General features: G+C 31.3%; 5 protein-coding genes across 10 annotated transcripts; 4 read left to right on the forward strand and 1 right to left on the reverse strand.

Annotated features, from left to right (window-relative positions):
* Positions 1-263: 263 nt before the first annotated feature.
* LOC109815932 (auxin-induced protein 15A) lies at positions 264-1060 on the forward strand. The gene has a single exon (XM_020380753.3). The coding sequence runs from the start codon at positions 582-584 to the stop codon at positions 852-854; it is 273 nt and encodes a 90-aa protein (XP_020236342.1). The 5' UTR covers positions 264-581; the 3' UTR covers positions 855-1060.
* Positions 1061-3091: 2031 nt separating this feature from the next.
* LOC114917034 (auxin-induced protein 6B) lies at positions 3092-3824 on the forward strand. The gene has a single exon (XM_029274901.2). It carries the CDS (start codon positions 3374-3376, stop codon positions 3650-3652), a length of 279 nt encoding a protein of 92 aa, XP_029130734.1. The 5' UTR covers positions 3092-3373; the 3' UTR covers positions 3653-3824.
* Positions 3825-9307: 5483 nt separating this feature from the next.
* LOC109815954 (senescence-specific cysteine protease SAG39) lies at positions 9308-11125 on the forward strand. The gene is given in 3 exon segments (XM_020380783.3): positions 9308-9836; positions 9913-9945; positions 9948-11125. Coding segments are annotated over 3 exon segments (1026 nt in total). The 5' UTR covers positions 9308-9397; the 3' UTR covers positions 10502-11125.
* Positions 11126-13828: 2703 nt separating this feature from the next.
* Positions 13829-22071, forward strand: LOC109815934 (disease resistance protein Roq1). 6 transcript variants are annotated; one of them, XM_083061797.1, is made up of 9 exons: positions 13928-14824; positions 14930-16058; positions 16148-16429; positions 16666-17436; positions 17523-18182; positions 18301-18423; positions 19307-19401; positions 19788-19943; positions 20556-22071. In XM_083061797.1, exons 1-5 carry the CDS (start codon positions 14334-14336, stop codon positions 18087-18089), a joined length of 3240 nt encoding a protein of 1079 aa, XP_082917923.1. In that variant the 5' UTR covers positions 13928-14333; the 3' UTR covers positions 18090-18182; positions 18301-18423; positions 19307-19401; positions 19788-19943; positions 20556-22071. The 6 variants fall into 6 exon arrangements, with proteins under 6 accessions (XP_029130729.2, XP_082917924.1, XP_082917923.1 ...); XM_029274896.2 differs by lacking the exon at positions 18301-18423 and adding an exon at positions 13829-13915 and having other exon boundaries at positions 14449-14824; positions 19307-19943; XM_083061798.1 differs by lacking the exon at positions 18301-18423 and having other exon boundaries at positions 13926-14824; positions 14898-14966; positions 15527-16058; positions 19307-19943.
* Positions 20486-21761, reverse strand: LOC109815949 (senescence-specific cysteine protease SAG39). The gene is made up of 2 exons (XM_020380776.2): positions 21323-21761; positions 20486-21246 (listed from the first exon to the last, which is right to left on the reverse strand). The coding sequence occupies exons 1-2, from the start codon at positions 21759-21761 to the stop codon at positions 20657-20659; spliced, it is 1029 nt and encodes a 342-aa protein (XP_020236365.2). The 3' UTR covers positions 20486-20656.
* Positions 22072-25769: the final 3698 nt, after the last annotated feature.

The following is a 25769-nucleotide window of genomic DNA, read 5'->3' on the forward strand; positions in this document are numbered from 1 at the left end:
GTCTATTGTACCTTTGTTAAGGATAAAGTTGTACAGACGTGTGTAACCCCACCTTATCAAACAATGGTCAAAAAAAAGCCTCCACTTATAAACAAATGAGACGTGCCTAAGTGAAACCTAAGTTTTCTTCATGCACTAATTGGTATTCCATAATTTTGTATACATGGTTTGGACATGTTTTATCACGTTATGTTGAAGTACAGCTGGAAGGTATCTTCTAGCAGATGAATTATGCGGCAACGGATAGTGAAAGATCATTGATCATTATATTTCTGATTTTTAAGATTACACACCTATTTTATTTCAAGAGGATTCACTCGAGAAAGTCCTCCAAGGCAACACTATATGCCCTTGTCTCCCTGTTGGTCCCATGACTCTTGTCTCATAGCCCTTCCACTTTAATCACTCATCTAGTCAATAATTTCTTTCAAATACATTCATCTATAAATATTCAAGGCTGCAAGCATTGAGGACATAAAAAAAAAATCATATTCTAAAGCATTAGAAGTTCAAAAACTTGCATCTTATTTACAAGTTGATCTTTTTTTACATTGTTTTCCCGAGTCTCAACACATACAACAATGGGTTTTCGTTTACCTGGTATCAGAAAGTCTTTATTTGCAGCAAATCCAGCATCTTCAAAAGCAGTGGATGCGCCAAAGGGCTATCTTGCAGTTTATGTCGGGGATAAAATGAAGCGGTTTGTGATTCCTGTATCATACTTGAACCAACCTTCATTTCAGGACTTATTGAGTCAAGCTGAGGAAGAGTTTGGATATGATCATCCCATGGGTGGCCTCACAATTCCTTGCAGTGAAGATGTCTTCCAACATATAACTTCATGCTTGAATTGACAATAAATCTCACACTTTAGGAGACTAACATAGATTAGTGGAAATATTTTTTGCTTTAGGCTTCTTCTAAACTTGTATAAATCTCCCTTTTTGGAGAACAAAGGAAAAGAAACAGAATGACATAATCATAGTGTTCCACATTCTTTTGTGTAATCAGTTATTACAATGAATTCAACTACGCACGCAGCTCCGCTGTATTTTCTGTTTATTAGTTTCAACGTTCACTTCTCTATGTATGAGAAAGGTTGAATCCTGTTAAAAAAATGACTTTGTTCTGATAAATTTGATGATGGGATTATTTTATGGTATTTGTCTGAGAGGGTTATTTTTATAAGGTTATTACACAAGCGTACTCCACAATGATGAGATATTATCACCCAAAAAGTCTCTCAATCATTGAAGTATGTTTATGCTATATAAGTTGTTATTTGTTGTCTTATTTTATCGATGTGGGACTTGTTTGTATCCCAACATTTGAAGAAGGGAGAGAACATGTGATAAAGGGTAGAGCAGAAGTATTTTCCCTAGGACCAAAGAGAAAGATAAATTTATTTGGGACAAACAAAATATTTTATTAATAAATATATATCAAAATAAAAATTTTAGGTGCCAAGGCACTGACAAACAGACGCAGGTTCAAAATAAATCGAACTAAACATCGAGGTTTATAGCAAACCAAGCATCAAGGCTCTGAACAACTGAAGTTAGGTGCTACTTCTGTAACAAAAGCTTTCTCTTATGGATAACCATATATCTGCTGCTGTCAAAGAACCAATCCTTTTCTATAACTTCTATCTTTTAAATAAAATGAAACTATGACCTTACATTGCAAGAAGCTTAGTTTTAATTCTTTCAAATCAAATAAAGAAAAAGTGTCCTTAAAGCATAGGTCTAGCTGTATAACAATTATGATTGACTAATATGTATATCATAAATTATCACCAAAAACATATTTATACAGCTGGACTTGAAAGTCAGGTATCCAAATTTTGTCCACCAAAATTTGCAATATCTTCTTCTATTGATGTTGTGAATTTTGGGGGTAATACCATATCAGTAAAAACCATGCCATTCTGCCCATAACTAATAATCCATGTGATGGTGCTACTTGTTCTGGAAAATGAAGGAATCAATGAGCCTTTGAAAGTTAGAATGATTTTGCAGCAAAGATACAACCCGAGGGAGTACTAAATTACCTAAGGATATATAATTACTGTTAAAGAAACTGAACGAGCCACAAATTACAGAAAATTATAGCAACAAGTGACTTAAACTATATAAGGACAAGTTAAAGCAATTGAATTTGTTGTCATTTACTCAAAAATTGGTAAATCGTTACATGTTGATAAGAGACCTAGTGTAAAATTTCTCTACTATGTACTAAATTACTAATCTATGTCAATCTTCCACTTTGCAACATTTATAGTCCTTCCAAAGGAGAAGTTATATGTTGGGAAACATCTTCACAACAAGGAATTGTGAGGCTTCCCATGGGATGATCATATCCAAACTCTTCCTCAGCTTGATTCAAAGTCTTGGAATGAAGGATGGTGCAAGTAGGACATGGGAATCACGAACCGCTTCTGTTTCTCTCCAACATACACTGCAAGATAGTCCTTTGAAACTTGTAAAGATTTTGAAGCTGCTTGGCTAGCGGTGAATGATGCCCATTGAATAGCAGCTAAACGGAACCCCATTTTTTGTGCTTGTTTGAAGAAAGAAAATCACAAATTTTCAAACAATTAATCAAAATGTTGATGAATTGTGTTGTTTTTGAAGACAAAGGATGATGTTTATATAGATTTTAAGATTTTGTATAAACCCAATTCCCAGAGAAAATGAATGTTAAAGGATGGAAGGCAAACACATGAGATATCACATTGTGTTGTCTTCTCAGTGCTTCTATCAAGGATAAAGTTGTGTAGACTTGTGTAACACCACCTTATCAAACAATGGCCATCATAAAGCCTCCACTTGTAACCAAATGAGACGTGCCTAACTGAAACTTAACGTGTTCATACATTACTTGGTATTCCTTAATTTTGGAGACATGCTTTGGACATGTTTTCTTCACATTATGTTGAAGTACAGCTGGAAGGTATTTTCTGGCTGATGAATCATAAGGCAATGGATAGCGAAAGACCATCGACAATTATATTTCTGAGGTTTGAGATTATACATATCCAATTCATTTCAAGTGGATTCACTATAAAAGATAAGATAGTATTATCTTAACTACTATAACATGTTACGTTGGTTCATGGGAATGTCCTACAAGGCAAAACCATATGCTCCTGTCTCCCTGTTGGCCCCATGACTCTTATCTTGTAGCCCTCCCCCGTCAAACCATTCATGTAGCAAACAATTTCTTACAAACTCTTTCATCTATATATATTCATCCCAGCAAGGATTTACAACAACAGCAACAAAAACCATTCACATCCTAAAGCTTTTGAAGTTCAAAAAGTTGTATCTTACTTACGAGTATTTTTTCAAAGTCTCACACATACAATACAACTATGGGTTTTCGTTTGCCTGGTATCAAAACCGCATCATTTGCGGCAAACCAAGTATCTTCAAAATCGGTGGATGTGCCAAAGGGTTACCTTGCAGTCTATGTTGGAGAGAAAATGAAGCGGTTTGTGATCCCTGTATCATACTTGAACCAACCTTCATTCAAGAACTTGTTGAGTCAAGCTGAGGAAGAATTTGGATATGACCATCCCATGGGTGGCCTCACAATTCCTTGCAGTGAAGATGTCTTCAACAGTATAACTTCTGGCTTGAATCGACAATAAATCTCACACTTTAGGAGACTGACATAGATTAGTGAAGACATTTTATATACAATAGGCGTCTTCTCAACTTGTAAAGATCTCCCTTTCTTGAGAAAGAGGGAAAAGAAAGAACATTGAATGACAAAATCACAGTATTACATTTTTTTGTGTAATGACAATGAATTTAACTACTCATGCAGCTCCTCTGTGTTTTTTTGTTATTTGATACAATGTTCGCTTCTCACAGTATAAGCAAGGTAAATTTCTGTCAAAAAAGAAAAGAAAAGAAAAAGACATTGTTCTGATAAATTTCACAGCATGAATAGATACATGATTCCTAGCATGGGTAGAAAAAAAGTATTTTTCCTCTACTAAGAAAAAGATAAATTTATTTAATAAATAGTCTAAATATATTTTATTAATATTATACACATGAAATTAAAATCTGAAGGTGCCACGCCTCAAACAAACGATGTAGTTTCCCTGTCAAGGCAGATGCAGAATAACAATGGACTTAACAAGGTTTACTGTTTTCCTTGATCAACACCGGTGACTAGCCTAATCATGTACTAAAAGCTTTCTCTTATACCATTTACATGGCTTATTGTCTTTATATAACCATTTATTTGTAGAAGTCAAAGAACCAATGCTTTTCTGTAGCTTCTGTTTTGTTTTTTTTTTATTGGGATAAAATGAAACTATGACCTTAAATGCAAGAAGCATAGGTTTAAAGTTTTCAAACCAAGTAAAGAAAAAATTGCCTTAAAGAAAAAGAATAGGTCATGATCTGTAACAATTATGACTGACAGGCTTTTATATCATAAATAAATTGGAAAGAAGGGAAATGATTGTCCATGGATAATAGAGCAACTGTTTATTATTCACTAAAATTGAGTGGATGAGGATCAGAGTTCTTATTTTCTGTTCACCAAAAATCGCAATATCTACTTCTGTTGCTGTTTTGAACTTTTGGGGCAATACCTGATTAGTAACAATCCATGCTGTTCTTCCCAAAAAAACAACTAATATCCTATGTGATGGTGCTGCTTGATTAGGAAAATGGAAGAATCAATGACCCATAGAAAATGAAAATGCTTTGGCAGTGATGATAGAGTGTATGTTTGGGAATACGTTTTACACAGCGTAAACGACATTTCACACTTTCCAAAGCCAAAAACGTAGAAGTAAAGGGGGAGTTACTTTAAATTGAACGTACGTTTGTTAAATTTCAACTGTAATCCAAACACACTGAGAACCAGCAGGAATTACTGAAGATGTATAATTACTGTGTGTTGCCTAAAGCAGGAACTGAATTAGCCACATATTGTAGAAAAATCTAGCAATAAATTGCCAAACTGTATCATGACAAATGTGTTGCGGATTCCTTGTTCGGATCATGATTATATTGAAATACAATAAGGCAGCAGTAAAAACCTTAATCAAGGTTGGTCAATATCTCTAGCAGAATGACTGCACTTAATCCCTTATCTTCATCTGATATATATATATTAAAACTAATTGTGATTTGGAAAAAGCAAAATGTGCGTAAACAATGTCTTATGTTGAATTCTCATTTTGGCAAAACAGGTTTCAACTTCTGTACAAAATAGAAAATCCCCACAATCAAAATATAATTTATCTGTACAAAAACATAATGCCTTCTGTACAAATTTGTCTCATCTAATCTATCTCAATCTCTACTAGTGATTTACAGCTCATTCAAGAGAGAGGTGACACTAAGGAATTCTTCCTCCTTGCATGGTATTGTGAGACCACCAGTTGGATGATCAAATCCAAATTCTTCTTCCGCTTGACTTAGTAATTCTTGAAATGAAGGTTGGTTCAAGAATGATACTGGAATCGTGAACCGCCTCATCTTATCTCCAACATAGACTGCAAGATATCCTTTTGGTACTTCAACCCTCTTGGAGGCTCCATGGGTTGTAGTAAACGACGCTCGCCTAATAATAGCTGGCATGCGGAAGCCCATTTTTCTCTGTTACGCCACACAGCAAATAATATACTGATGACACAGGACTTGTATATGGAACAAATATTTGAATTCTGATTCTTGAGGAGTATACGATGACTTGTGTTGCTTGAGAACCCAAGAACTAGTGTATATATAGTTGCTGAGGGGCAAGAGCATCTGCTATCCAATTCCACAATGGGTCATGATGGGTTCCACTAAGGGACAAAGGATCACATGGTTTTGTCTCTGTAGAGTCTCTTTCAAGGATTAGAAAAATCAATGAGTGCATACCTCAGGTTCTGAGATGATAACCAGCAAATTACCCACCTGAGAACCTAATGTTTGTTCATGCATTCTGATAGAGTGAATCCAATAGTGGATATGTTTTAGACATCTCACATGCTTCTTTAAATAATTGAGATGACAGTGCTATTGATAGATATATCTACCAATACCATATAACAACTAATGTTAGAGTGAGTGACAGACTGACAGTTACCAACCAGTAAACATTAAGCAGACCAGATTGATAGCTTTTAATTAGTGTTGGTGGTGAGAAGAGAACTAATATTAGACATATGAGCAGAAGTCATTATATGAACCACATTTTTTATGTAGCCAAATTCTAACAAACAGAGCGTGAAATTGGCATACATTAAGTACATGGCCCCTGCTCCACTCCCTTAATAATTGTCAACATGATCCAGTTATATCTTTTATTGATTTTTTTCTTTTCAAATGGGGAAATCTGTTGGCCATCACTTCAGAAAGTTAACTACAATAACATGTTACGTTGATTTTTGAGAAAGTCCTCTAAGACAACACCATGTGCCCTTGTCTCTCAGGTGGTCCCATTACTCTACCAATAATTCATGTAGCCATTGGTTTCATACAAATCCTTTTATCTATATATGTTCATGGTTACAAAACTTTAGGATCAACAGAAATCATTCACATCCTGAAGCATTCAGAATTTAAAATCATCCACTTTCAAGTCTCAAGTTATACTATACAACAATGGGTTTTCATTTGCTAGGTATCCGAAGGGCATCATTTGTTGCAAACCAGACATCTTCAAAAGTGGTTGACACACTAAAGGGGTATGTTGCAGTGTATGTTGGAGAGAGAATGAAGCGGTTTGTGATTCCCATATCATACTTGAACCAACCTTCATTCCAAGACTTGTTGAGTCAAGCTGAGGAAGAGTTTGGATATGATTATCCCACGGGTGGTCTTACAATTCCTTGCAGCGAAGATTTCTTCCAACATATAACTTGTAGATTGAATAGGATGTAATTAAAACTCAAACTCTATAGGAGACTGACATAGATTTGTATAGACATTTGAACCACAAGCATTTTAACTTCTTTTAAGTCTTCCTTTCCCGATAAATAGCGGGGGAAGATGATTAGATTGACAAAATCATAGAGCTTGTCCTTATTTTGTGCTATAACAATGAATTCAATTGGTCAAGCATATCATGTGTGCTTTCTGTTCATTTTTTATGATATTCAGTTCCCCCTGTATGAGCTAGGTTGCTTGCTGTAAGACAATCTGGCTTAGTTGTTCTGTCAAATTTGAAATTTCGAAGCAGAAAAAGAACACATTGATTCCTATCAACCGGTAGAACTAAAGTAATTTTCCTAGGACCAAAGAGCAATATAAATTTGATTAACATACATATATATATAATTAAAATTTTGAGGTTTGCAGTTTTCCCTTTGAATAACAGTGGACTACTCTTACAGTCAAAGAACCAATGTTTTTCTTTAATTTATGTCTTTTAGATGAAATGAAATATTAACTTACAATACAAGAAGCATATATAAGTTTAAAGGTTTTAAACACACACCAAAAGTGTGGCGTTAAAGCTGACACTATAACTAGATTTGTAAAATTTACGTGCTTAACTAATATTTATGTTATAAATTATCATGGCAAATTTTTTTTTTGTAGTTGAACTTGGAACTCGCGTATTTAAATATCATAGATCCACGTTTTCAACTTAAATTTAATAAACAGAAATAAGTTGAAGAGGAAAATAGGTCGTGAGCAATAGAACAACTGTTAGTAATCATTGAATTTGAGTGGATAAGAAACTTTTTCTTTCTACCAAAATTGGCAATATCTTCTACTACTGATGTATATGTTGGAAAAACAATTTAAATTTTCAAATACAAATCTCTGAGATATTATTTAGATTTTAAAAGATATTGATTCTTTTATGATATTGTTTAGAATTAAAATATATTGTATTTATCTTAGAGATTTGTTTCTTCTTTAAAAATTGTGATGTAAGTTCAATAAATAGATACTTTTGAGATGAGAAGAATCACCCGACCTGTAGAGAGGGTCACCGTCTTAAATGAGAGAGGAGGTCATATGAAGGAAGGTTTTCAAGTTTCATCAGAAAACTTGTGAGGAAGGGATTTCTAAGTTTCACCCATAAAACTTGTAAGGATGGAATTTTTAAGTTTAACCCATAAAACTTGAAGGGAGGATTTTCAAATATATGTAATACATTTTGAGATAAATAATGAACGTCATTGTAGACGTAAACATGAGGAGGTGAACCACGTTAAATAAAATTGTGTAATCTTTTCTTATTTCTTTTATGGTGTTACTTTATCCGTAGTAAACTAGTGGTTATACTATGTGAATGTGAGTAACGTATTACATTTTTAGGGATATTTTTTAAATTTTATTACTTTCATGTATCAAAGTGTCAAGAAACAAAATGTTGTTTTACCCATTTATTTAGTAAAATAATTCAATAAGTTCATATTTTATCTTATATATTATAAAATTTAATTTTTATAGTTATTTTTCTAAATTTGTAAAATAAATAGAAATTAAAGTGCATTAATTCTTACCAACTATTGATCATACATAGAGAAAAAAATATAGGTTAATATAATGTAAATATTTAATGGATCAAAATAATTAATGTAAATATTTATTAAATTGATATTGATAGTTATAATTAAAAATACATCATTTTTCTTATAATTAAAAATACTAAATTAAATATTATAATTTGTTTCACAATTGAAATATAAATATATTTTTTTTTATATAATTATCCACAAAAAATGACAAAATTTAAGTGTTATTTCTTAAATACATTCAATGTTGTTCTCCCATTAAAATTGGAATATTATCTCGATAATAATGTATATTAATAAAATTTACATTAAATACAATTATTATTATTGAGATAAAACTCTTATTCAAATCAAACAATACCATTAACTATAAAAAAAATTATACTTAAATTTCATTAAAAAGAATCCATTTTGGTACATTAAGAAAATAGAAATATTATCGAGTGGAAAATCCTTCCCAATAAATATATTGTATTAAATTTGGATTTTCTAGAAGAATGCAAGTTTTTATTCGGTTATGCGTTTGCAATATATATGCACACGTACATGAAATAATAAAATTTTTAAACCTCGATTTTTAAATTCCAAACTTTTCTAATATCCTTTGAAAACTACTCTGGCGCGCACGTATGCCCGTGCCTCTACGTTACGCTTGACAGATAATTTGTTCCGACTGACCTGAACACAATTCTGATATTCACAAAATTCTAATTGTTACATTCATCGATAAGACAATGGTGCTTTCAGATTTGAGTTGAAAACAAAAAGATCGATTTACAATTCAACGTTAACTTTCCTATAAATACCACAAATATTCTCGGTAGCACCACAACACATCTTTCTCACATTTCATATAACCAACCTTGAAGCAATTGTTCACATAATTGTCACACTACATTACTAGCCACCATGGTTGCCAAAAAAAATTTATATCATATTTCATTGGCAGTGCTTTTGTGCATGGCATTCTGGGCTGTTAAAGCCACGTCTCGCACTCTCCAAGATGCCTCCATGTATGAAAGGCATGAGCAATGGATGGCTCGTTATGGCAAAGTGTATAAGGACCCTCAGGAAAGGGAAAAGCGTTTTAAGATATTCAAGGACAATGTGAATTACATTGAATCCTTCAACAATGCTGCCAATAAACCTTACAAGCTAGGCATTAATCAATTTGCAGACCTCACCAATGAGGAGTTTATAGCTCCAAGAAATAGATTCAAGGGGCACATGTGTTCCTCAATCATAAGAACAACTACTTTTAAGTATGAAAATGTGACTGCAGTACCATCCTCTATAGATTGGAGACAAAAAGGAGCTGTGACACCCATCAAGGACCAAGGCCAATGTGGTTAGTGATTGATGACTCATTTAATGAGCCAAATTAAATTGAGTGACTATTATCTAACTAATAATTTGTCTTGCAGGATGTTGCTGGGCATTTTCTGCTGTTGCAGCAACGGAGGAATTCATAAACTGAGTACTGGAAAATTGATCTCTTTGTCAGAACAAGAACTTGTTGATTGTGACACAAAGGGTGTAGACCAAGGCTGTGAAGGTGGTCTTATGGATGATGCATTCAAATTCATCATCCAAAACCATGGACTCAACACAGAAGCCAAGTACCCGTATGAGGGTGTTGATGGAAAGTGCAATGCAAATGAAGCAGGCAACGATGCTGCTACCATTACTGGGTATGAGGATGTTCCTGCCAACAATGAGAAGGCACTGCAAAAGGCTGTGGCAAATCAACCAGTTTCTGTAGCCATTGATGCGAGTGGCTCTGACTTTCAGTTTTACACAAGTGGTGTTTTCACAGGTTCATGTGGAACTGAGTTGGATCATGGTGTTACTGCTGTGGGTTACGGTGTTAGTGATGGGACTGAGTATTGGTTGGTTAAGAACTCATGGGGAACCGAATGGGGTGAAGAAGGCTACATTAGGATGCAAAGGGGCGTGAGTGCTGCGGAAGGACTCTGTGGCATTGCAATGCAAGCTTCTTACCCAACAGCGTAATTATAAACTTTCGACATCATAATACTATTTACATCTTTTTAACTTTTAAGCATTGTTCATGATATTGGTAGTGTCACTGTACCCCCAGCGTCAACATAATGTTATACATTGTACTTATTATCAATGAATTACTATATAATGAAAGATGAATCATGGTTATGAGTCATGACATACGAGTTATACAAGATAAATGTATCAAAAAGCAAAGCATAGAGGAGAGGAAAGATCGTGGGAGAGAGAACTGAATCTGAATGGTCTATGAAAGAATTGTTACTCGCCAAAATGATACAGAGGGCCATACCAATATATGTATATCAGTGTTGTTTTACCACCTAATTAATGAACAAAAAGTGTTTAAGCAATGTCTTGTACTTCAATCTCATTCAGGTAACAAGTTTCTATTGTCAATAGAACTATACAAGGAAACAAACTTCAAAAATCCTCACAAGAAGAAAATTCCTTCTGTACAAGTTTGCCTCATCCAAACTATATTTTCTGTTTTAAAAAGTAACATTATTATCTTTAAATGAGTTCTATTATACCATATCACTATTAAGTAACTCATATTATAATTTTACAATTCAATTTTTTAAATATACTTAACATTATGACAACTTAAAAAATTAATTTAAATTATAATTAAATATTAATTTAATATATATAATTTTAAATCGTAAAAATCTGCACCAATAGTAACTTGAATTCAAATGGTTGCAAATTTTCTTTTAATATTATAACAGTCTAATTGCCTTTTTAATATATATTTTTATTCATTACTAGTAATTATTTTTACATGGTTACAAATTGTGTTCAGTTTTCAAATACTTTTATGATAATTAATATTTTTTTCTAATTTTCAAATGGTTAAAACATGAAAGAAAGGTTTGTTCCAATAGTTTCATCAACCCTAACAGAGAAAGTTAGAGCCTCCTCTTTGACAGCTTCGCTCGTGACTCAATTGTGCCTTCAAAAATTGTTTGGCTATTCTCGCCTACATGCGCTTCCACTGCCACTTCGACAAGGTGGTTTGCGGCGTGCTTGGTGCATGTGCCGTTGTGATTGTGGCACAGTTTGATGCATACATCGCCATTTGAAACTTGTTTGTATTTTCACAATATATGTCTGAGTATGAAATGTTCTTGTTGTGCATGTTGGGTTACATATTTCCCGTATCCGATTTATTTTGTTTTTTTTTTATGATTTTATCTTTTTCCATAATTTTGATTCATGATTTAATATTTGTTGGTTAGTGACTGTTATGTAGATGCAATCCCACGGGCATTGTCTTTAAGGCACAATCACTTAATTTTAAGGAACCGGTAAGATAACCGAGTCGGAGATGCTCTAATACAATAGGAGAAAGAGAAATTTTACGGTGTTCACTATAATTATGAGGTACTGAATAGTCATTTTATTTTTATTACCCATTAAAATTGAAAAACAAAATAATATTATAATAGATATTATATTAAGATATAAATTAAAAAATATAAAAATAATATAAAGATATAGATAAATTATTAAAAATATTAAATTAAAATAATAAAAAAAATAAGTAATTAAAAAAAATAAAAAATAAAAATAAAATAAGTGTTCCGGTACACTATAATTAGGTACACTATAATTATAGTGGGTACCGTCTCTAATAATAATATAACCTAAAACGTCACAAGATGTGAGCAACTCTCGTGCACTGCCATGCAAGAAATATTATATTTAGTGGGAAAGGAAGGCAAGGAAAATTTATTGCAGTTGACGCGTAGGTTTGTTCAAAGTCTTTCTAACTATGTTGTAGTATTTTATTCTAATTATGACAATATTGTCTTATTTAAAATCCCAATATTTAAAGGATTTGTCTTGAATATTTATGTCCTTCCTAACAACTATTCTATCACATACCAAATCTGTTCTAAGTACCCAATTTAATATGTATGTTAATCTTGTAACTTTTAAAATTTTTAAAATAATGATATTATTTGCAAAAATATCATCATATCCCATTTAAAATTGGTTGTCTAATAACAATTTTTAAATATCTTATTTTTACACCATTGAACTATTATGTAAATAAAACTGAGGTAGTACAAAACTAAAACGTGTTTTCGTGGAAGGAGTTTTGAGAAAAAACTATAAAATAAAACATGGGGCTGAATTTCTTAAAAAAATGATGAAATTTCGATGATTATAATTAATCATCCACGAATGTTGTGATCTATTGCCTATGAATGTAATAAACGATATATCGTAGTTATTTTGATTTTGGTTCTTTTTAATGAGTTTCCATCTTGTTTACACACCAAAAATGATTTAAGTTTATCGTAGTTATGATTTTGGTTTTTTTTAATGAGTTTCCATCTTGTTTACACACCAAAAATGATTTAATTAAATAAACTTGTATTAATAAAAATTATTTTTAATAAAAAAATATTATTTTATAATTAAACATTTTTATCTATAATAATTAAACTTGTACTTTTTATCATGAGAAACATACAATAATAAAGGTATAAGAAAGTACCAAAACTCATTTACATACCACCCCTTCTCATATTAGATGTAATTTATCCATTAATAAGTATAAATTATAGGCTAACCTAAATTCATCTTCACATGTAAATATAAAACAAAATTCTCTCATTCTTAATTGTCTCTTTCCTTTTAAATTAGACTACCGTAAGGCATTTGACAGAAGTGTTGATATGCATATGCTAGTTAGACAATTTGAATAGCAATCTGAGTAATATTCTTTTCACACAAAGTCAATCTTTTTGAAGGTGGTTGAACTCTTATTTTTGAAAAATCTATACCATATTAAATGAATATTAAATAATATCATATCACCTAATTTTCATTTCCATCTTGAGGCTTAGAGATAATGTTGAATTTAATTATTCATTATGAAAATGAATATGTAAATCCTTTTAAATAATTTTTCAATCAAATCAAAATTGCATATATACCTTAAATTTTGCATAGTAACTTATTGCTCAAAAAATTATGTCAAAAAATATGTACTTATTTCTATAGATTCACACCACCCAAACCATTCCATGGTGAACTTGTACTAAACAAATTGTGAAAATGAATTGAAGTTATACTAAATAAAAGGTTACAATACTCGCACCCTGAACAACTGTATGATTATACTCCATTGGTTTATAACTAAACATTTTATATGACAGTAACATTAATCATTTTATACATTTACATATTTTATATTTGTACATACGTGTACATATTCGTCCTTTTGTGCAAAGTCTTACCTAACATTTAGGCGTTGTTTCTTGGAAGCTTCCCATTTTGCTTTAAGAAATTTCAATCCAACTTCATGGTTTATTTAAATCGATTTCAAGAATCAAGGACTTGCACAACATAGGTCGTCTGACACAGGAATGTTTAGAATGAACCACGAAGGTGAAGAATAGATCATACTCCTTCTGGCTTGTGCACTACGTGTCAAAGTCTTTTTTTTTTTTTTTTTTGATTAGTTTTCTCAAAACTAGAATTACAGTTGACAGTACTAAAAAATCTCGAGTGAAAATTTGTAGTATCTCAAACAATACAGCTTCTCTGCTTAGCAAGAATTTCAACTCGACCTCATTTAAAAGTTTAGATAACAAATTATTAAACAAGATGTATATTATAGATAATATATGGTTATTATTCCTTAAAACACTTCGTCCAATAATTTACATTTTTTTGACCAGCACACGCGCTTTGTCATTTGTTTTAATAAAAAAAAAACTTGTCCTCCCTCGACTATCTTGCGAATACCATTCATTACGTTACACATTATTTTCAGCAAGTGAGTTTTCAGTTTTCACCTTCTGCAATGGCTTGCATCAGAAACCAAAGCAGTTCTTCATCACACACAAAGAATTTTGATGTGTTTGTGAGCTTTAGAGGTGCGGATACACGGAATAATTTCACTGGTCACCTTTTTGCAGCTCTTGAGAGGAAAAGTATTGATGCCTTCAAAGATGACCAAAAAATCAAGAAAGGGGAATTCTTGGAACCTGAGCTCTTGCAGGCAATCGAAGGATCACGTGTTTTCATTGTTGTCTTCTCAAAGGACTATGCATCATCCACATGGTGCATGAAAGAGCTCCAAAAGATCGTTGATTGGGTTGAAAAAACTGGTCGAAGTGTTCTCCCTGTTTTCTATGATGTCACTCCTTCCGAAGTTCGAAAACAAAGTGGAAAGTTCGGAGAAGCTTTTGCTAAACATGAAGAAAGGTTTAAAGATGATTTGGAAATGGTACAAAAATGGAGGGAAGCTCTGAATGCAATCACAAATCGTTGTGGGTGGGATGTACAAAATAAGTAAGTATTTGGCCATACTTTTTGGTACTATACATACAATTTTATTTTTTGAAAGTTGTAGCCCTTAATAAAGCTTTGGTGTTTTTGTTCTACTACTGTTTTCAGGCCACAACATGAAGAAATTGAAAAAATTGTTGGGGAGGTAATAAATCTATTAGGTCATAATCATATTTTTAGTTTTGAAGATGATTTAGTTGATATGGACTATCGTGTGAAACAATTGGAGGAACTTCTAGATCTTGAAGATGATAAAGTTGTTCGAGTCATAGGGATTTGTGGGATGGGTGGAATAGGAAAGACGACACTTGCAACTGCTTTGTTTAATAAAATTTCTCCTCAATTTGATGTTTGTTGTTTCATAGATGATATAAACAAGATTTATGAGGATTTTGGATCGACAGGATTGCAAAAACAACTTCTTTGTCAAGCTCTAAACCAAGGAAATATAGAGATAAATAATACTTTCCATGGAACCATGTTGGTAAGGACTAGGTTATGCCACTTAAAGGCACTTATTTTTCTTGATAATGTTGATCAAATTGAACAGTTAGAGAAATTGGCTTTACATCCTAAATATCTAGGTGTAGGGAGTAGGATCCTCATAATCTCTAGAGATAGCCATATTTTAAGAAATTATGGAGTGAATGAAGTTCACAATGTTCAATTATTAAATGCAAATAAAGCTCTTCAATTATTTTGCAGAAAAGCTTTCAAATCTGATGATATTTTGAATAATTATGAAGAGTTAACATATGATGCACTAAAATATGTTGGTGGCCTTCCTTTAGCAATTAAAGTGTTAGGCTCAGATTTGTTTGATCGAGACATTTATGAGTGGAGAAGTGCATTGGCTAGACTAAAAGAAAATCCAAACAATGATATTATGGATGTGTTACGAATAAGTATTAATGGGTTGAAGGAAATGGAAAAGGAAATATTTCTAGATATTGCATGTTTCTTTTCTAGTGGAACTAGAGAAGAAAAATATTCTTATTGGTATTGGATAAGAAATGTGGAGAGACTTCTAAACTATCGTGGATTTTATCCTGAGATTGGTATAAAAGTTCTCATTGAGAAATCACTCATAAGTTGTAAAAATAACAGAGTTCAAATGCATGACTTATTGAAAGAGTTGGGTAGGACTATTGTCCAAGAAAAATCACCAAAAGAGCCAAGAAAGTGGACCAGGCTTTGGGATGGCAAGGATCTTCATAACATCATGATAAAAAATATGGTAAAATGGTTTTAGAATACAACATATTATGTTGTTTGAATTATTATAAAAGAATCTAACATTTTTTGTTTCTTTTTCCAATGATTTAGGAAGCCAAAAATCTTGAAGCCATAGTTATTGAACAACATCCACTAGAGTTACAAGAAACAACATTGCCGACGAACGCTCTATCAAAAATGAATCATCTTAAGTTGGTCATACTTGAAAATATAAATTTTTCAGGAAGTCTCGATTATCTTTCAAATGAATTAAGATATGTATATTGGAAAAAATATCCTTCCAGATGTTTGCCATCAAGTTTTTATCCGGACAAACTAGTAGAATTGTTCTTGCCTTATAGCAATATCAAACAATTATGGGAAGGAACAAAGGTACCATATTATTTGTTTTCAACTTTCTTTGTCTTTAAACGAACAAATATAAAGATATATTATAATCAATTTGTTTGTAACTTTCTTAAATATAATTAAAGAAACACAAGAAAGGTTAAATGCCATTAATTTTGTCTCCTGACCAAAACAAGAAAGAGATTATCGTATTTTCTTGTTAGCAAAGGAAAACTAACAGATATATATAGTAATTTTTATTACTTTTATCTATTTTGCAGTATCTGCCTAATTTGATAAGGCTAGATCTCAACAACTCCAAAAATCTTACTGAGATGCCAGACTTAAGAGGAGCCCCACGTCTTAAGTATCTCGATCTTAGCGGATGTATAGAAATTGTGCGGATCGATCCATCCATTGGTATTCTAAGAGAACTTGTTTCTTTGAGTTTGAGAAATTGTAAAAAGCTTTTCATCAATCTGAATATCATTTTTGGACTCAATTCTCTTAAGGGGCTAGATCTCGCAGGTTGTTCAAAATTACTTAATAATAGACTACCAAAGAAACCAAAGGAGACAGAACATTTGGAAAAGGTTGAAACAAATAGAAGTGTTATCCAATTATCAACATCCTCTATATATGAAATTCTAATGTCACCTTTCAATTTCCTTTCCAATCGCAAAAATAAAGATTCACTTGGTTTGCTGGTGCCTTATTTGTCTCGTTTCCCATGTTTGCTTGGTCATGATCTGAGCTTCTGCAATCTACTTCAAATCCCTGACGCTATTGGTAACTTACATTCTTTAAAAACATTAAATATGGGGGGAAACAAATTCGTGAGACTACCTACTACCATCAAGGAACTTTCAAATCTTGATCATTTAAATTTGGAACACTGCAAACAGTTGAAATATTTGCCTGAACTTCCAACAATAAAAGAACAAGAACGTGGCAAATATGTTAGGGAATTATTTATTTTTAATTGCCCAAATTTGAGTGAAATGGAACATTGTTATCATATTGCTTTTAGTTGGATGACACAAATCTTTAAGGTATAGACTCCATCCTTCCTTTCTTTATCTTACTTTTTTCTATGTCTACACTAATTATACATATTAACAAAAAAATTTGGTGTCAGGCTTTATTGGAATCCTCTCTTTCCTTGGTTAACATTGAGATTATCATTCCTGGAACTCAAATTCCATGGTGGTTCAATAAACAAAATGTGGGTAATTCAATAAGCATGGACCTATCTGTTGTTATGGAAGACCCAAATTGGATAGCTATTTCCTGTTGTGCTATGTTAGTGGCATGTCATGATGATTCTGCTGATTTGAATGATAGATGGCAACTTGATTATGTAACTACTGGATACAGTTTTCAAAATAATCAAGTTTTGGGTAATACATATTGGGCAATTTCAATAGCTGTAAACGATGATCTGATCATGGGTGAAATAGATCACTTGTTCATATTGTTTCTTTCTCGGGAAAGTCTCATTCATCATCTAGATCCATATGAAGACGAAATGATTGATCTTGATAAAATAGGATTCACAATTGGCATATTTAATCTGCCTAAAGATTTGCATTTTGAGGTGAAAAATTGCGGGTATCGTTGCGTATTTAAGAAGGATCTTGAACAATTAAACCTAAACACGATGTTCGGCGGAAATTTTTCATCTATGCAAGCTTTTAACAAGTGATTAGCCACACATCATTCATTGAGCTTATTCATGGAAAGCGTAGAAATCTCTTTTCAACCACAATTCCATCAAAGAAATACTAATCCATTTGAGGTAAGATTTAATACAGTAAAGTACAAATATTATTATAAATTTTATAGTCATTTATAAATACTCTGTTTTTATATCTTATATTGTTGATATGGTTTTCTTTTTTCCATTATCTTTCCAGGGTAAAGTTAATCTTACTCGGGAACATTGTTAAAATTGATAGTATAAGCATATTTGGTCTTGGATTGTCATGAGTTGTAAACTATGATCCATAGCCAATTGTCAAGATTTCAAGAAAAATAACGTACGGTATAAATTTTAATATAACTAACTTAAAGTATAAGTTTCTAATAATGATCCTTTTCTTTTTGCTTGAGTTAAATGTGATAATCTAACTCCTTTTTTCAATTTACCAAAGCGAATTATTTGATATATATGGGAAGCCCTTCTTGTTTCCAATTGCAAGTATTACCAGAGCCACCAACCTTCAATTTTGGAGAAAAATGAACTCATGTATATTTGGACGAGGGATTTTAGAAATTTAAAGAATTTAAAACTTTTGAAATTTGAATTATTTTAATTTCAATGTTTATCATTTTTTAAGTATTTTATTTGGATACATCAATTCAAATTTCTTAAATTTTGAATTATTATTTTAGATATAATAATTTAATTTTCATTGTACATAAAATTGATTTTAAATATATATATATATTGACATTTTAAGATTAAGTTTTCTAAGAATAAATATTACTTATTTTTTTTAAAATATTTAATAGTTTTAAAAATTAATAATAGATAATATTTAATAATTTAAAAATATTTTTGAATATTTAATAATTAAGAGATAAGAGAGAGAGAAAAGATATATAGGTGAGATAAGAAAGAAAAAAAATATGAAGAATTTTAAATTATTTTTTGTGAAAGAATATAAATTTAAGAAATTTCACAAATATTTGAATTTCAATTTTTTTTTTATAAATTTTTCGTCCAAATAAAGTATTTTGTCCTAAGTTATTTGAAATTCTTTAAAAAAAAGAATTATTCCATTTAAATTATTTATTCAAACATACTCCGAATGAATTGTTGGATTCAAGGCTGGTTCAGTAAGTGATTATGTTTTTGGAACTGAATTGAATTTTTGCATATGGTCTTTACCTAATTAACTAGTTTTCCATTTTTGGCAGAACTCAATCCACCTATTGGATTCAAGCTCAATCCCGGCCCATTTTTAAAGAGAATGGATCAAGAATGAGGAGTTGTACAGTTGCACTCGTCTAAGGTGCTCCATTAGCCATTGTGGATTTGGATCTTGAGCTAAAGACACTTGTTAATAAGTCTTGATGTTTTTAACTAATATAATTGATCAAATCATCAATAAGGAAGATTAACTGTGCTTATTAATTCATCATAATTACGATTAACTCCCATCTATTATCATATTCATCAAATTAAATCTTTTGTATCTAAAGTTTCTAATAAGCCTTCTATGGTTCCTAAGTTTACAAAATTCATTTTAAGTGCATGCTTCTGTAAAATTTGATCAATTTTCAAATAGTGCATTTAATTCATTTATCAATACTTGGTGGCACTTAACGTTTATATGCATTATATTAACAATCATTTCACAAGTTATACATTGAAACATGAATGTTTTCCCTTTCCAAGTGTACCACAAATAACAGAGAAAGAAGAAAGCGGGAGAAAGGGGCAAGGAATTATGTTGGTGAAGATTCAAATAAATATTTTGGGTATTGGTTATTCACTCCTCTTTCTACAAGCTGGAAACTACTCAAAGTGAATTCCACATTTTGGGAACATGAGGTAAAGAAAAATATATAATGTATTTTGAAGAGATTAGAATTATGTTTCCGGAATTCAGAAACTTTTTTCAGGTTGTTAAAATCAACACAAGTTCATTAACTATATAAAACGAAAATTAAACACGTGATCTTGTGTAAAGGGATGATCAGTTACTTCAGTTGTAATTAATTGCCATTATGTAACTTCTATCCAGTGTTAGAATTTCAGTTAGATGGTTAAACAAAATTCTGTCAGTACTTTATATACATATACTCCTTTGTCATTATGTTTCTGTATCATTAAACAATTCTTTAATAAAATATTCAATGTTCACTCTCATGATCTTTAACTTAGTACTTCACTTATCTCCTATATATATGTTATGGTTATGATATTATTGGGATACAAACAAGTCCCACATCGATAAAATAAGACAACAATTAACAACTTATATAGCATAAACATACTTCAATGATTAAGAGGTCTTTTGATTATAAAAAATAACCCTCATAAAATATCTCCTCAGACAAGTACCATAAAATAACCCAACAGTAATCAATATCTTAACTCATAATAACCATACTCATTTTTCATTGCTTAGTAATTGATTCATAAGTACAATGGTTCATGCAGGTGATACAGTGATATACACGACCAATAGCAGGAATCAGTGGTTAAAACTTAAAACAGATATGTAGAATTGAAAATAGTATAATGGAGTCCAACTTTGATAATTATGCAGTCGGGTAAGATGCTTGCATGGCTATGCCACAGAGTCCTTCAGCAGCACTCACGCCCCTTTGCATCCTAATGTACCCTTCTTCCCCCCATTCGGTTCCCCATGAGTTCTTAACCAACCAATACTCAGTCCCATCACTAACACCGTAACCCACAGCAGTAACACCATGATCCAACTCAGTTCCACATGAACCTGTGAAAACACCACTTGTGTAAAACTGAAAGTCAGAGCCACTGGCATCAATGGCTACAGAAACTGGTTGATTTGCCACAGCCTTTTGCAGTGCCTTCTCATTGTTGGCAGGAACATCCTCATACCCAGTAATGGTAGCAGCATCGTTGCCTGCTTCATTTGCATTGCACTTTCCATCAACACCCTCATACGGGTACTTGGCTTCTGTGTTGAGTCCATGGTTTTGGATGATGAATTTGAATGCATCATCCATAAGACCACCTTCACAACCTTGGTCTACACCCTTTGTGTCACAATCAACAATTTCTTGTTCTGATAAAGAGATCAATTTTCCACTACTCAGTTTATGAATTCCTTCAGTTGCTGCAACAGCAGAAAACGCCCAGCAACATCCTGCAAGACAAATTAATTGTTAGATAACAATCATTCAATTTAATTTGACTTGAGAAATGAATTATCAAGCTCTTACCACATTGGCCTTGGTCCTTGATAGGTGTAACTGCTCCTTTTTGTCTCCAATCTATAGAAGATGGTACTGCAGTCACATTTTCATACTTGAAAGTAGTTGTCCTTATTATTGAGGAACACATGTGCCCCTTGAATCTATTTCTTGGTGCTATGAACTCCTCGTTCGTGAGGTCTGCAAATTTATTGATGCCTAACTTGTAAGGTTTATTGGCAGCATTGTTGAAGGCTTCAATGTAATTCACATTGTCCTTGAATATCCTGAAACGCTTTTCCCTTTCCTGAGGGTCCTTATACACTTTGCCATAACGAAGCATCCATTGCTCATGCCTCTCATACATGGAGGCATCTTGAAGAGTGCGAGATGAGACTTGAAGAGCCCAGAATGCCATGCACAAAAGCATTGCCAATAAAATATGATACAAATGATTTTTGGCAACCATGGTGGCTAGTAGTGTAGTGTGACAATTATGGGAAGAGTTGCTTCAGGTTGGTTAATGAAATGTGAGAAAGATGTGTTGTGGTGGTACCAAGATTATTTGTGACATTTATAGGAAAGTTAACGTTGAATCGTAATTTAATGTTTTTGTTTTCAACTAAAATCTGGAAGCACCTTTGTGTAAATGATGTACCAATGAGAGAATATGTTTTGAATAGTAGTGTTGTATACATGTGTATGTTACTCCCGACAAATTGTTTGTCAAGCTTAACGTAGTCGTAGAGGCACTGGCATATATATTTTTATTATTATTTATTTTCGGTGTATGAGAGGCACTGACTGGCATATGGTGCCAGAGTAGTTTTCAAAAGGATGCCTTGTGTGTGTTTATAATAATTATAAATATAAAGGTTTCAAATTTTTTGTTAATTTCATGTCCATGCATATTGCTAACAACTGAATAATAAATTTGTATTCTTCCAGCGTTCCCAATATATTTTCCGAGTGTACCAAAGTAAAGGGGCATTTATTCACCCAAAAAGAAAGGGTAAAGGGACATTTTAATGGACAATTTGCAAAAGAATAAATTTATATTTCAACGGTGCAATGAGAAAATTTGGTTACTTTGAACTTTAAGTATCAATATTAAATTAACATATATTTTTCTCTATTTATGATCCACATATATTATAAAATATATTGTTGAGATTTGTCGAGAATTAATGTACTTTTAATGCCTACTTTTTTTTACATATCTATAATAAAATAACTATAAAAAATACTATTTACAAAGTTAAAATATATAGAGTTAAATATGTTTTTAATCCTTGCAAAATGAGAATGTTTTGATTTTGTTCCCTATAAATTCTTTATTATTTATTATCCATCTAAAATTTGAAACTGTTGTTTTAATTTTTATCATTATGTAATCATTTTAAGCTACGTTCTTATGTGTTCATCTGAAGAATATGTGACCATCACAAGAAATATTCATAATTATTTATGATACTTTATCTATATGTGAAATTTCTATAAAAAAAATGCATAAATCCTTAAAATAAGTGTTATATATACTTTAAAATGGTTATTAAAAACCAAATATAATGAATTTAATATTTTGAGGGATGAAAATTAAAAAGAATATTTTACAGAAATCAAAATAAAAAATTTCTTATTTTACAAGAATTAAAAACGTTTACAAATTTTAAAAGAATGAAAAACAAAGAAAATTTTTCACAAGAATTACCAAGATCAAAACTTGCTCATTTTACAAAGATTAAAACAAATTTAAATCAAATATATAAGATGGTATTTATAGAGAAATAAAATATTATATCAAAATTCATTAATTAATTATATTAACATAACTTGAATTGGTTAAAGCTCCACAAGAAAGAGGGGTTGAATTGTGACTAAGCCATTTTCATGAAACTTTTACCCTTATGAACTTCCACTCAAGTTATCTTGGGGTTCAGAAGAACTACACATAAATAGTTTAGTTATTTAGAAGGATAATATATCATTATTCATGAATTCATGTTCATGAGATTATAAATGTTTCTTATATGTATAACTCAAAACCCTATGTTTATGCTTAGAACATCATTTATAAATCAAAGTATTTATCATAAAATTGATGTTATAAAGTCATTACTTCATAAATCTCGTTACATGAAGGAAAAAAAAATGGTGCCTATTGTTAAGAGTGGTAATTGACAAGACGAGAAAGTGCGAGTGCAGCCCTTGTCCCGGAAGGACCGACGTACCTCATTGGACTTAGGAGGAACAGAACACGATTTGCACTATTAAGGTTTAGTATTCAAAAGGCCTTTGTATTATTTATTATATTCAAAAAGATATAGTTCAACATACTATTTTTGTTCATAAGTATATTTAACCCTCAGAAGGTTCTTCAACACTTAGAAGGTTGTTGTGCTGATGGTTATGCTCAAAATGTATCAAAACTCTTATGATGCAAATGCAATATTGTTAAGTTAAAAGAGGATTTTAGATCCCTCAAGTTATAAGTTTTGTTGATAACAAACATAAAAGTTTTTCTAGAGAAAAGTTCTTCAAATTATTCACTAGGATGAATGCACTAAGACAATCGGTTATCTTAGCATAAAAAGTCTAACATATGAAATACTTCATCTATAAGACATTTATTTTGAATTCATATTTTTTAAGATGTTTGATAATTAAATCAATCTTTGTGAATATGATTTCTTAACAAATCAAAATAAATAACTTCCTTGGTACCCACAATAACAAAAGAGAAGGAAGACATGTTTTTCATTATAAAAAGACAAGTAAATCTCTTGAATCACAAAAATTCTCAAAAAAAAGTTTTTTTGAACTAATACACACATGACTCCACGTATTTAGTACTTAAAAGGTGATAAATAACTTCCTTAATCAGATAAGAAATAATAATTTAGTGAAATACATTTAATGCAAGCAAGTAATGCACCGAAGAAAACTTTTCTCTACAAGGAACGAAAATTGAAGATAAACGAAACAAGTTTGTGAGAAACACTCAAAGATTTGTGATAGTCATCTTCATGAAGCACCTATATAAAGAAGCTTGAAAATCCTAAAAAATGACAATTCATTGAAAAATGTATTCATTCTTTATATTTATAAACCTTGTACCTAATATTGTTGTATCACATCTTGAAAGTAAGACGAACAACAATTATCTTACCTAACTTTAACTTTATGTTATTGTGTTGAGTCTAGAGAGACTTAATTGTAAAAAAATATTTGTTTAAGCCTAAAGAGCTTATCTGCAAATGAATATTTGGTTGTTTAAAGTCTGAAGAGGCTTTATGTTAAAAAAATACTTGTATAATTTTTTGAAGAGACAAGTTAAAAAATAATTAAGTTGAGTCAGAACTAGCTTGTGAAATAATACTTATATCTTTACAAAATATTGTGAAATTTAATTGGGTTTGATCAAGAACTGAAGGTAATAAATTAATTTAGAAGGCGTAATTTGTGTAGCATCTCACTTGTTATAAATAAATTAATAAAAAAAACTAGTTACAAGAACAAAGCTCTCTTGATTTTTTATTTTTTTTATTTACAACAAAGCCGTTATCTCTTGATAAAAAAACCTTCTTGGTTTGTTTCATAGTTTTAAAAACCGGACCGGTCATCGAACCGGTTAAGGTACTAGGTTAGTGGGTCAAAGGTTGAACCGGTGGGTCATTAGTTGAACCGCATGACTCGGTTTTTATTTATTTTTATTAAAAAATATTTATATTAAATATATTTTATAGTTATAAATTTTAATAAATTCACATCTTATTTTAAATTTCAATTTTTCTATCTTATTTAAAATTATTTTTATTTTTATTTTGTAAAAAAATACATAAAAAATTACATGTTAAACGGTATATTAATACAAATTAAAAATATAAATAATATGTACATATATAATATGCTTACAATTAATATCACAAAATAATATATGTAATATTTACATAAATATTATATTATTAAATATATAATTTAAAATTAATAATATATTATAAAAGTTATTTAAGTTGTATATATTACAAACAAATATATTAGAACAAGTAGTCATTGTTATATTTAATAAGACTCCTTGCTTTTTCATTAAGAGATTCAATTTTCATTATTATTTTTTGTGATTTATGGTCCCTTAAAAAAATTTAGAAAAAAGAAAAAGAAAAAAAAAATGGTTGAACCGGTTTGACCCACCGGTTCACCGGTTGAACCGGAAAATTGACCGGTTCAATCCGGTTTGAAACGGGTCGACTGCATAACCGATCCAACTTAAGATTCGGACCGGCTGGACCACCGGTTCCCGGTCCAACCGGTCCGACCGGCCGGTTCGGTCCGGTTTTTAAATCACTGGTTTGTTTCTAATTTTCATGTGCCGGGCACTTTGGCGCGACTTGGACTTTTCTTAATTAAATACTACAGACGTGTGAAAAATCATTAATTCTCAGTTATGTATTTTGTTCGGAAGTGTGAGACTTTTCAT

The sequence above is a fragment of the Cajanus cajan genome, chromosome 8 (genome assembly GCF_000230855.2).
Source record: "Cajanus cajan strain Asha chromosome 8, NIPB_CcT2T_4, whole genome shotgun sequence".
Lineage (NCBI taxonomy): Eukaryota > Viridiplantae > Streptophyta > Magnoliopsida > Fabales > Fabaceae > Cajanus > Cajanus cajan.

Coding starts and splice junctions, on each gene's coding strand:
- LOC109815932 (XM_020380753.3), top strand. CDS start 582: ATGGGTTTTCGTTTACCTGGTATCAGAAAGTCTTTATTTGCAGCAAAT.
- LOC109815949 (XM_020380776.2), bottom strand. CDS start 21,761: ATGGTTGCCAAAAATCATTTGTATCATATTTTATTGGCAATGCTTTTG. Junction 21,247..21,322: donor CAAGGACCAAGGCCAATGTG/GTAAGAGCTTGA, acceptor TTTGTCTTGCAG/GATGTTGCTGGGCGTTTTCT.
- LOC114917034 (XM_029274901.2), top strand. CDS start 3,374: ATGGGTTTTCGTTTGCCTGGTATCAAAACCGCATCATTTGCGGCAAAC.
- LOC109815934 (XM_029274895.2), top strand. CDS start 14,334: ATGGCTTGCATCAGAAACCAAAGCAGTTCTTCATCACACACAAAGAAT. Junction 16,430..16,665: donor AATTATGGGAAGGAACAAAG/GTACCATATTAT, acceptor TCTATTTTGCAG/TATCTGCCTAATTTGATAAG. Junction 17,437..17,522: donor GGATGACACAAATCTTTAAG/GTATAGACTCCA, acceptor ATTTGGTGTCAG/GCTTTATTGGAATCCTCTCT.